Source organism: Antechinus flavipes, chromosome 1 (genome assembly GCF_016432865.1).
Source record: "Antechinus flavipes isolate AdamAnt ecotype Samford, QLD, Australia chromosome 1, AdamAnt_v2, whole genome shotgun sequence".
Taxonomy (NCBI): Eukaryota; Metazoa; Chordata; class Mammalia; order Dasyuromorphia; family Dasyuridae; genus Antechinus; species Antechinus flavipes.
Window position 1 is genome coordinate 8,913,213 of NC_067398.1, and position 13,185 is coordinate 8,926,397.

Sequence of the window (13,185 nt, forward strand, 5' to 3'; positions counted from 1 at the left end):
TACATATTTCCACATTTAACATGCTGCACAAGAAAAATTAAATCAAAAAAGGGGAAAAAGAGAAAAAAGCAAGGAAACAACAACAAAAAGATGAAAATATTGTGTTATGATCCACATTCAGTCCCCACATTCTCTCTGGATGCACAAATCTATCTGGATTGGCCTGAATCATTGTTGAGAAGAGCCATGTCCATCAGAGTTAATTACCATATAATCTTGTGGTGTGTAGTGATCTCTTGGTTCTACCCACTTCACTCAGCAGTAGTTCATATAAGTCTCCAGGCCTTTCTGAAATCATCCTGCTGATCATTTCTTCTAGAACAATAATATTCCTTAACATATATATGCCATAACTTATTCAGCCATTCCCCAATTGATGGACATTCACTCAATTTCCAGTTAGAACCCCCTTTTTAATGAAGGGGACCTTTGAACAAGAATGCTGCTCATAAACAGTTACAGGATAAAATTCAATTGAATATTACCAAAATATTTAACCCAGATCCTTTTCCTCTGTGGGTTGCTGTACATCTGTGACCAAAAAGTTTATCTCTTATTAGCTGCTAACTGCTTCGAGTCATTTCCTTCCCCTCCAACCTGGGCATTGCTTCTCTCCTGATAGCTGACTTCTGGCACTCTGCCTATCCATGATGGGGACTCCCAGAGTGTTACTGGTGCAAGTTCTGATCCTGGCTTTTCTTAGGACTTGTGAGTTCTTTCTTTTTATCAGTAAATCGGGATCCATTTATGATGGGGCCAAGAAGTGGGTGAAGGCAAAAGGCCTGACACTTTTTCCCCAGAGACAGCCAACCTGAACTGTGGGAAAAGAGATTGAATCTGAGGTTTCTTTTTAAAGCAAAACTGTATTTCTTCCTATGAAGGTGTGATGTGGTGATCTTGGAGCCAGAGTTTCTGGGTTGGAGTCCTGCCTGAGGTCACTCATGCAACAGCATGATCCTGGCAGACATTGCCATGGCCACCATCTATACCCTGAGAAAATTAGCTGTACTAAGGGTTCCATGAAAGATATTTCCAAACCTCTATCTGAATGGTTGAATGCATTTTCTTAGCCTGATTTGATTTATTCTATTGACTTGGAGACAGAAATCTCCCTGGCTTTTTAGCTTCCTCCTAGCTGAAAGGTTGGGTATTTCTATTTCATTCGCTGAGTAGACACAGGAAGTCAACTAATCTTTAAAAAAAAATTTACTATGATATTATGTTATCTAAATATTTTTTATTCCATAAATTAAAAATATATTTTAAAAAATAAAATAAAAATTGAAATTCCTTTAATTCTAAAAAAAAAAAAATGCCAAAGGAGCTCATTTAACAAATAAGGAATACCATCATCATTAGCCCAGTGATTATTTTTAAAATACTTCATAACTACATTAAGAGAATTTTTGAACAATTTACTGGTAGGTATTTTAGAGAGATTATTATAAGATCAATTTCAATACTCCTTGTGTTAAATTGTTTTAAGCCTTAAACTTGAATTATCTACCAATCAAATTCAACTTCAGCCCAAACTGGTCAGCCATATATGGTGATTTTTTTGGACACCAGAGTCTCTGTGTATCCCAGCTGCTCAGAATAGATTCTTTTCTCTTGCAGGGGCAAGCATGCTACCCACATTGACCCAGCTCGTACCGTCTAACACTAAAAGAACGGGTAATACGGCCTTTCTTGAATGCCAAGTGAACGTGACCCAATTTGAGAATGTTTACATCCACTGGTACCGCCAGCAGCCTGGTGGGCCTCTGATACGAATTCTCTACCTTTCATCCAATGAGAATGTCATTCATGAGGAAGGGGTCAACGAGGAGAGGTATGAAGCCAAGAAACGGGAGAGGGACTTCTCGGCAAGTCTCAGAATCCACCAAGTCACGGAGGCAGATGAAGGGCTCTACTATTGTGCCTGCTGGGATGGCACGCTGAGCCAAAGCCACAGAGACACTGAACAAAAACTGTCTCCCTGTACAGATTCACACATCTGGGAAAGGCAGGGGTCCCACATTGAGATACCACCCAGCTGGCTGGTTGTGTCAGCACAGGAAGTCTTGCTGCTGTGCTTGTGCTCTCCTCAAAGCTAAGAGTGGGATTCTCAGAACTGGCTCTGAGTCTCTTGACCCAACTGTCATGGTTTTTCTCTTTCCTTCTCCTCTTCCCATAACTGCCCAGGTTCTTGGGAGTTATTTCTGCTCCAACTCAGGTTCGCCAACCAGAGAAATCATCTGTGAATGGATGAAGTGGGGTCACATCATTCAACCAAGACCCATAAAAAGTCATTTGGAAAGCCTTGGATAGAAGCACAGAGGGGAATATTGTTGGTTTTCAAATTTGTATGGTCAGATTTAGAGCTGGAAGAGATTTCAGGGACCATCTGGTTCTAGACTCTTAGTTTTCAGAGGAGGAAACTGAGACCCACAGAGGTTACTTTTATAGGATACTGGGTTTACCTGAAAAGGAGGCATCTAGTCCAGCCAATCATTTTGCAAGTAGCAAGCATCAGAAGCAGGTTTGGAACCAGTGCTCATGCAAACATTTTCCTTCTTGCAAGATGAAAGGTCATCTTTTTGTACAGCAAAATAACTGTTTGGACATGTATATATAGTATTTAACTTATACTTTAACATATTTAACATGTATTGGTCAACCTGCCATCTGGGGGAAGGGGTGGGGGAGGAGGGGAAAAATTGGAACAAAAGGTTTGGCAACTATCAATGCTGAAATATTACCCATGCATAGATCTTGTAAATAAAAAGCTATAATAAAAACAAGATGAAAGATCAGTCAGGATTTGCTAAATTACAGAATCATAGTTCAGTGAGATTTCAAAAGAAGATTTGTGTAGATGGCATTGGAAGTTGGAGCAAGCCATCTCCAACATCCCTTTCAATTCTGAGGTCATCAAGCACTCTAATTTCCTCTCAGAAAATGGCAAAAGGTACTTTCTAGGGTTTGTTCCCCACTTTTAGTCTAAGAACTGTGGGAAGAAGGAAGGGTACAATCCCTGGGTTTTCTTTTTCTTTTTAAAAAGAATGCACTTATTTTATTCTTAACTTAAAAATAAAACAAGCATTTCCATAACATAGTAGAATACAAAAATAAGAGGATTATTTATAAAATTGCAAATCTATTATGTACAACTTATTTCTTTTAAATATACAAATATTTAATAATTAAATATATAATATTTCTTTAAAACATAAAGTATTTTCTAAATTTCTTTTTTCCCTTCCTCCCCACCCCTTCTTCCCTAGAAGTGGTTACAATTTTGCACAAACATCTGTGAATGTAGATATATATATATACATATATATATATATGTATAAAATCACTATATATACTTGTAATTTATCAGTTCCTTCAATGCAGATAGATCTTTCTTCATAAATCCTTTGTAGTTAATTTGGATATTTATAATAGTCAAAATTACTTAGTAATTCAAAGATGTTCTTAAAGCAATATTGCTCTTACTGCTCTTATGATCCTCTCTTGATTCTTCATTATTTCATTCAATTTAGTCACATTTTTCTAACATCAATGAGCTCATCATTTCTTATAGCTCATTAGTATATAAAATAATATAATACTATGTACTATAACTTATTCAAGCATTCCCCAGTTGATGGACATCCCCACAATTTTCAGTCCTTTGCTGCCACAAAGGGTGCTACTATCAATATTTTAGAACATATGTTCTAAAATAAAAGTTCTTTTCCTGTTTTTCTAATCCTCTTTAGAAAAAGACCTAGTAGTGGTATTGCAGGTCAAAGAGTTTAATAATTCTGTGTCATAATTCCAGATTTTTCTCCAAAATGCAAGAGTTCACAATTACACCAACAGTGAATTAGTGTCCCAATTTTTCTGCATCCCCTCCAACATGTTTACTACTTTGTCCTTCAATCAATTTAGTCAATTTGATAATTATAAAATGATAACCCATGGTTGTTTTGACTTGCATTTCTCTAATCAATAATGGTTTTGAACAATTTTCATATGGCTATAACTAGTTTTGATTTATTTATCTAAAAACTGTCTGTTCATATCCTTGAATCTTTATCAGTTGAGAAATGACTCATTTTTCTTATAGATAAAAGTTCTTTATATATTAATATATGAAGACTTTATCTTAGAAACTGCTTATAAATTTATTCCCAATTTTTCTGCTTTCCTTTTGATGTTGGCTCCATTTATTTTATTGGTACAAAATTTTAATTTAACATAATTAAAATTATTCATTTTTCACCTCACGTGGCTATTTCTTGTTTATTTATAAATTGTTCTCCTACCCATAAATCTCATAGGCAAGATGTTTCATATTCTAAAATTTTTCTCATAATATCTCTCTTCATGTCTAAGTCATGTATCTATTTTGACCTCATCCTGGGAAATGGTACAAGATATTGGTCTTTGCCCAATTTTCACTGGACTATTTTCTAGTTTTTCCCAATAATATTTTTTTTTACCAAATAATGATTTGTGGCCCCCCTGAAACTTGTCTTTCCACATATCAAATACAAGATAACTATATATATTTCTGCTGCCATAAATTCTATGTCTAATCTATTACACTGATTTATCTTTTTAATTCTTAATCAGAAGCAGAGTATTGATAATTACTGCCATATAATAGAGTTTAAGATCAGGGACTGCTAAACCTTTCCCCTTACACTTTTATTATTAATTCATTGAATATACTTGATTTTGTGTTTTTCCAAATGAATTTTGTTTTTTGTTTTTTTTTTTCTAATTCAATAAAATAATTGTTAGGGATTTTTCTCTTGAGTCCTATACCACCTACAGCTTCTTCCCTGAGTGCTGCAATATTTTCACAGGTGGATCCTTCATTGATGCAGATCAAGGCCCCTTCTTGCTTTCTTAGCTCATACAGCACTTATTTTTGTCCTTCATAGCGATGCCTTAGCTTAGGGGATTCTCTCAAGAGGAGAGAGACCCTTTCTTTGGGTCATGGGCTATTCCAGAGCTTGCAGAAAAGCCGTGAAGTGCATACCTATGATCCTTCCTTCATGACTCCTAACCAGCATTCTACCTTTTCTGGTCATCTATATGCTTGTATATTTTCTTAAGTGCCTTCTTGTTCTGTCTTCTTCAATGATGAGTCTGGATCAACTGGATTTGAAACAATACCCAGGTGCTGCTCATTTCTTTCCTTATAATTGGTTTCCTTAGGTGCAAAAATGGAAATAATATTTTCATTAAATGAAAGCAGTTGGCTGATCTTAAAAGCTACCTAAATGTGGAGTTATTTTTATTTATGCTGAAAAATAGAAAGATTAGGCATCTTTCTGAGACCTTTTAAGACCCCTGATATTTTGTTTCTCCCAAGATTGTTAATTGTTAATACCACCACCACCATAAACAACAATAATTAGGAATATATGCATATTTGTGTGGCAAATATTAAATAGAGCTGGGAAATAACTAGAATTAGCCAGAGGGAGGAGTAAGATGACATTAGAGGGAAGACACCAGTCCTGAAAAGGACTTAATAAAGCTCTTCATTATACCCAGATCTTTTATAGGGAAAATAAAGCTTTGGGGTTTCCCCAGTCCAGAGGCACAAGTTCAAGAGGGAGATTCAGAGGGCTAGATGGAATACACCTGCAGACAAGGTCCCAGACCTGTCTAAATATATTCCAACTAAGATAGTCTGCGAAAGTTAGCTTCCTTTTTGTAAGCAGTTGTGGTTGTGTTTACATTATGACTATCTTAACTGATGGTAATGAGACAGTCTGGGAAAGCTAAATGCCCATCAAGGCATTTGTCTCAAAGGTTGTTGTGAATGTCTTTAAAGATGCTACTAGATTGGAGACTGGATGGATGAATGAACAAGACTCTGACTTCACATTATTCTATGTGAACAGAATTTGGGTTTCTTCCTGACAAGGGAAGAGAGTAAATCACATCAGTGGGGATGCCCATTAATTGGGGAATGGCTTAACAGGTCATGATATGTGATAATAATGTAATACTACAGGTCAATAAGAAATGATGAGCTTGATGATCTTAGAAAAAACATGGAAAGACTTGCATGACATAATGAAAAGAACAATGAGCAGATCCAAGTGAATGTTTGTATACAATAATATCAGTGTCATTTTAGGAATAGCTTTAAGGGATCAAGCCATTTTGACTATTGTAAATACTCAAATGGACTACAAATGACATGTGAAGACAGATATGCATACAAATAACCAAAAAAACTGAAAAATACAAATATGTATAGAATTGGTTCACATAGATATTCTATACATAGAAATTTGTGTCTAATGGTAGTGTCTTTGGTGTGGAAGGAGGGAGAGGAAAAAAGACAGTGTCCATAATAGCTCTATTAAACACTTTAAAAGAAAAGCAAATGATACATTATAGATTTCCAGTTGCATATGCAATGCTCATTTTTTCCTCTAATTCTTAAGGTCAAAAGAAAAGAAAATTAAATTTGAAAAATATCCAACAGAAAGAAAATTGAAAGGTTACATCTTACCAAGGACTTGAATCTAGATCTTCTGGACCCTGAGATTCATTCTCTGTCCACTCTCCAAGTTACATCTCAATGAGAACAAAACTTTAAAGAAATATAAGATTTTCCTGTTTTGAGGACTCTGAGGTGTCTGAGGAGCCATCAGTAGATAGCGGCAGGATATTTGGAGCAGCGAGGAAAAGAAGTGGTTCAAGACAACACTTCTATGCCTTCATTTTGGGGCAAGAGAAATGAAAGCCAATCACCAGTGACCTTTCCAAACTTGCCCCCTCCCCTAGGAAGAGCCCTGGTCTGCATCTTTTAAAAAGATTGAATGCACAATGAACATTAGAACAGAACTGAACAGTTCCTTTCCTCTGCTGACACTACAGCAAGCCTCCTCCCACCACGCTCTCCACTGACCTGCTCTCTTCACCTCTCAGCCTCCTTGTTTCCTTGGGTTCCCCCTTAAGTTCACAACTGGCACAGCCAAAATGCTCCTCTGCCAAGTACTTGCTGTGGCCGCCCTTTGGGTCTGTGAGTTCACTTTTCCCTTTTCAGGTCAGGAGAGAAACAGAAATCTGGCAAAGCAGCTCCTCATATTACTATGTTCTCTATTTTTATTTCTAGGCGGACATACAGCCTTAGAACTGAAGCAGCCTCAAGTCTCCATCACCCGAGGGCTGAAAAGAACAGCACAGGTGACTTGTCAAGTGTTAGGCAGTGAGAATTTTGCTAATGAGTACATAGATTGGTACCAACAGAAGCCAAACCAGCCTTTGCAATATCTGCTCTTTGTCCGATCAACCAGTGTTCCCAAGGAAAAATTCTTAGATGGTGTAAGGAATAAATTCGTGGCAACAAAAAATGAAGACAAAAGAACATCAGACCTAATGATAAACTCCATAACCCATGAAGATGAGGCCATGTACTACTGTGCATGCTGGGAAAAATACCCACAGCCGTCAACACTCAATGACAACACATACAAGAATCCTACTCTCTCCAGGACCCATGCAACGTCCTCTTCCCTGGTGGCTTCCTCCTCCTTTCAGGTTCCCATCTACAGCACTTCCTGCATTTCTTCCCAATGCCATGTGGCCTTTGTCTGCTTACAGTATTTCCTGAATTTCTTCTCAATGCCATGTGGCCCTTGTCTATACCATACTCTTGCTCCAATACACACAGGTGCCAAATTTCCTTTAATGGGAACAGGGATTTCCACAGTATAGAAAAAAAAGAAAAATTGTAACCAAAGAGAAATAAAGATGGATGAATATACAAAGCTGGTAATTATAACTGTGAAAATGAGTGGGATGAACTTTCCTAAAAAATGGAAATAAATAGCAGAGTGGATTAAAAATCAGACTCCCACAATATGTTGTTTACAAGAAACACTTTTAAAACAGAGAGATGCTTAAAGAATAAAGGTAAAAGGCTGAAATAAAATATTTTTTTAAAAAATCAAGAGTAACAATCCTGATGTCAGAAAAAGCAAAAGAAAAATAGATCTAATTAAAAGATAAAAAGAAACTATATCTTGCTAAAAGATACCATAGAAAATGAAGCAATATCATTACTAAATACATATGTGCCAAGTGGTATAGCATCTAAATTCTTAGAGGGCAGTTGTCAGTTACAGAAGGAAAAAGACAACAAAACTATAATAATGAGGGATTTCAACTTCTCTTTCTTAGAATTAGATAGATATAACCATAAAATAAACAAGAAAGAAATTAAGGAGGGAAATCTTAGAAAACTTAGATATGATAGTCTTCTGGAGAAAACCGAATGGAGATAAAAAGGAATATTTTTTTTCTCATTAGTACATGACACCTACATAAAAGCTGACCATATATTAAGGCATAAAACCTCACAATCAAATGCAGAAAGGACAAATATTATATACATCCTTTTCAGATCGTGTTGCAATAAAAATTCTCACCCCAAAGGGCCATGTAAAGATAGACTAAAACTAATTGGAAATTTAAAAATATCACCCTAAAGAATAAGTGGATCAAACAATAAATTGTAGAAGCAATCAATAATTTCATTCAAGAAAATTACAATAATGAGACAATATGCCAAAACTTATGGCATGTAGGCAAAACAATTCTTAGGCAATGTTTTATATTGCTAAATGCTTATACAAATAAAATAGAGAAAGAGGAAATCAGCAAATTGAGAATGCAATTTTAAAAGTTAGAAAAAGAATAAAATTTAAAAGTCCAATTAAATACCAAATTAGAAATCCTGAAAATCAAAGGAGAGATCAACAAAGTTGAAAGCAAGCAAACTCTTGAACTAATAAATAAAACAGAGCTGGTTTTTATGAAAAAAACTAACAAATAAACCTTTCATTAATTTGATTAGAAAAAGAAAAGAAGAAAACCAAATTACTAGTATCAAAAATGAAAAAGCTGAATGTGTCACCAATCAAGAAGAAAATAAACCAAAAATTAGAGCTATCTTGACTAACTGCATGCCAATAAATTTGTCAATCTATTTGAAGTGGATGAATATTTACCAAATTGTAAGTTGATCAGACTAACAGAAGAGGAAAATATATATGTAATGTGTATACATATATATATGTATTAGAAATGTTAGCTTTGGCAATAAGAGAAGAAAAAGAGATTAAAGGAATTAGAGTAGGCAATGAGGAAAACAAATTATCACTTTTTTGCAGATATGATGGTATACTTAGAAAACCCTAGAAAATCAATTTAAAAACTATTAAAAACAATTCAAAATTTTAGCAAAGTTGCAGGATACAAAATAAATCTACAGAAATCATCAGTATTTTTATATATTACCAACAAAGTCCTGCAGCAAGAGATACAAAAAGAAATTCCATTTAAAATAACTGCAGATAATATAAATATTTGGGAATCTACAAGCTAAGGCAAAATCAGGAACTACATGAGTGCAATTACAAAACACTTTTCACACAGATAAAGTCTTATCTAATCAACTGGAAGAATATCAAGTGCTCATGGGTAGGCCAAGCAAATATAATAAAAATGACAATTCTACCTAAATTACTCTATTTATTTAGGGCCACGCCAATCTAACTCCCAAGAAAGTATTTTATAGAGGTAGAAAAATAATAATAAAGTTCATCTGAAAGAAGAAAAGGTCAAGAATGTCAAGGAAATCAATGAAATAATGCAAATGAAGGTGATCTATTTATACCAGATCCAAAACATTATTATAAATCAATGGTTATCAAAACCATATAATAGTGACTAAGAAATAGTCAATCAGTGGAATAGGTCAGGCTCACAAGTCAATGACTATAGTAATCTACTGTTTGATAAAACCAAAGACCCCAGCTTCTGGGAAAAGATCTCACAAATTGACAATAATTGCTGGGAAAATTGGAAAACAGTATGGCAAAAATTAGGTATAGACTAACATCTCACCTATACCAAAACAAGGTCAAGATAAGTTCATAATTAAACATAAACAGAAGTAAATTAGGAGATCTTTGGAGAATGGAGAAATTTATAACAAGAGAAGACCTAGAAAATATTATGAAATCCAAAATAAATGATTTTATTATGTTAATTTAAAACATTTTTGCAGAAATAAAACCAATCAGCCAAGATTACAAGGGAAGCAGAAAACTGAGGAAATTTTATAGCCAATAAACTTGGGATGGAAAATGTCATCTACAACCATAGAGAGAACTAGGGAGACTGAACACAGGTTGAAAAATACTATTTTTGCCTTTTAGGTTTATTTTTTTCTTTCTCCTGGTTTTTGTTCTTACATTCTGTCTTTTTTTTTCTTTCCCAACATGACTCATTTGGAAACATGTTTTGGAAAAAAATGACATATGTCCATTGTAACCAAGGCCTGAAGTGAGGAGGTTGGGGAAGACACAATGAGAGCAAAATAAATGACTTCAAGACTTAATGATAAAAAGATAAAGAAATGAGAATTCTATAAATTTCCCCTTTTTGTACAAAAGATGCGATTGAAACAACAGAGAACTAAGGAACTTCCTTGAGAAAATGTTTAGTCATTATTTTCTATAGGAAATGAAGCTCAAAAAGTAACCATCTGCTCTTTTCAAAAGCATTTCTATAATATTAAAAATTCACATTGTTTCTACCAATTAACAAGATTTTAGGCATCTTTTAGGCAAACTCTCTAAGATCATAAGTTTCAGAACACGTTCATCCAAATTTCTTGAAAGTCTTCCTTGCTTGAAGTATTGTAGAAACTCTCCAAGAAAACTTCAAGTTTTATTCTACAATAATGAAATCATAGGTCCAATAAAAAAAAGAAAAGAAACAAACAAAGACACCTTCAGACATTGTGTGGGGCCTGGGGTTACAAAAGCAAAAATGAAACCTCCTTTCTCCTCAGTGACTATTTTGTGGGGGAAGCAATATGTGTGTATATATATAAGAAAGTCAAAACTATGTCCAAAACAAGAGCTAGGAACTGGACCCATCATTCAATCCAATCAGGAATTCCCAGGTGAGGAAACTCCTTCTATTAATGGAGACCAAAACCTTTCACAACTTAGAATTGTAGAGACTTGCCTAGGGTAATTACCCAGGGTAACACATGTCAGAAACATGACTTGATTTTGGGCTCTCCTGATTTTGAGGATAGCTCTTTATCCCTTCCTCCATGTTTCCTCTCGGAAACAGGAAAGGCAATGTCATTTAGGGCATAGGAAAGCTCTAGCAGTAAATTCAGCAATTCTAGTAGTAGATTCAGGAAAGTCCTTCTGTAAGCCAACAGAGCTGACCTGGGTTTTAGAAGAAGGCTCAGAATTCCTAAAAGAGGAGGTGGTAGTGGGGAGTTCACCTGTTGTCCAGATTCCAGGATCAAATGTTGATAGCCACTGTCTCTGTCTCTGTCTCTCTCTCTGGCTCTCTGGCTCTATCTTGCTCTCTGTGTCTCTCTGTCTCTGTCTCTGTGTCTCTGTCTCTCTCCCAGTCTATCTCTCTCATTATGCATGATATAAAGAACACAATGAGCAGATCAAAGAGAATGTTTGCATAAGATAATAGCAATGTCATTTTAAGAACAACTTTGAGCAACCAAATCATTTTGACTATCACAAACACCCAAATTAACTATAAAGATCATGAAAGAAGACACTGTCTTCATCCAGAGAAAAAAGTGATAAATAGAGTTACATATAGAATGGACTTACATAGATATTTATATACTTAAATATTTGTGTCTAATGGGAGCCATCTCTAGGGTAAGAGTGTGGGGGAAGAAAATTCAACCATAATTTTATTAAATATTTAAAAGAAAAACCAAGTGGTAATGATAGATTTCCAGTTTCATGTGCAATGCTCTTTTTTCAGTTATACCTTTTCTATAATTCTTAAGTTCAAAATTTTAAAAAAACCTCAAATTTTCCAAAATTCTCCAGAACCAAAAAAAAAAAAAAAAGGAAGGAGAAAATTGAAATGTTATGACTTATCTATGGTCAAATAAATCCAGAACTTGAATCCAGGTCTTGACTTCGAGATTCATTCTCTGTCCATTGTCCTGTTACCTCTCAATGAGAATAAAGCTTTAAAGACCTATAAGATCTTCTTCTTTTGAGGACTCAGTGGTGTCTGAAGAGCCATCAGCAGACAGCCTCAGGATGTTTGGGACAAGGGGGGCAGAAATGAGTCAAGCCAACACTTCTCTGCCTTCATCTCTGGGCAAAGGAAAAGAAGCCCAATGACTGCTGACTTCACCAAACCTGCCCCCTCCCATGGGGAGAGCTCTGCTTTGCACCTCTTAGAAAGACTGAATGCACAATGAACATTAGACCAGGACTGAGCAGCTCCCTTTCTCTGCTGATTCCACAACAGGCTTCCTCTGCTCACCCTCCGCATTCAAGCCCTCTCTCCAGCTCTCAGTCTCCTCATTTCCTTGTGTTTCCTCAGGTTCACAACTGGCCCAGCCAGAATGAGCCTCCCCCAAGTGCTTGCTGTGGCCGCCCTCTGGGCCCGTGAGTACGCTTCTCCTCCTTTTCAGATCAGGAGAGAAACAGAAGAATTCGTCCAAAGCCTCTACTCATGTCACTCTGTTCTCTTCTTTTACTTCTAGTTGGACTTGCACACGCAGCCATAGAACTGAAGCAGCCTCAAGTGTCCATCACCAGCCAGCTGGGAACAGCAGCACGGGTGACTTGTCAAGTGATCGGCAGTGAAAACTTTGCTAATAAGCCCATACACTGGTACCAACAGAAGCCAAACCAGCCTTTGCAGTATCTGATCTCTGTCCAATCAACCAGTGTCCCCAAGGAAAAATTTTTAGGTGAAGTAAGGAATAAATTTGTGGCAGAAAAGAATATAGACAAAAGAACATCAGACCTAACAATAAACTCCATAACCCCCGAAGATGAGGGCACCTACTACTGTGCATGCTGGGACGACCACAGCCATCAACTCTCACTAACAAGACTTACAAGAATCCTGCCTCCTCCATCTCCCCCCACATCCTCTTCCCTAGTGGCCGCCTCCTCCTTTCTGGCTCCCATCCCCAGTCTGCCTGCAGCATTTCCTGCATGTCTTCTCAAGTGCATGTGGCCTGTGTCTATACCATACCTCACTTTTGCTCCTATTCACCCAGGTCCCAAACTCCCTCCATCATCACCATAATCATTCACATCTCTGTAGACCTGTAAGCTTTCTGTTGCTTTTACAAGTTGGACTAGAAAGCTT

The 13,185-nt window shown here is 36.2% G+C and overlaps 1 protein-coding gene across 1 annotated transcript in view; it reads left to right on the forward strand.

The window, feature by feature from the left end:
* Nucleotides 1-1,625: 1,625 nt before the first annotated feature.
* The window catches only part of LOC127543899 (uncharacterized), a 35,509-nt gene continuing 23,949 nt past the window's right edge, over nt 1,626-13,185 (forward strand). The window contains exons 1-5 of the mRNA XM_051970239.1: nt 1,626-1,980; nt 7,121-7,329; nt 7,546-7,607; nt 12,406-12,470; nt 12,569-12,778. Of these exons, the coding sequence (XP_051826199.1) occupies nt 1,626-1,980; nt 7,121-7,329; nt 7,546-7,607; nt 12,406-12,470; nt 12,569-12,778 (901 nt within the window). The remainder of the gene's footprint in view (nt 1,981-7,120; nt 7,330-7,545; nt 7,608-12,405; nt 12,471-12,568; nt 12,779-13,185) is intronic.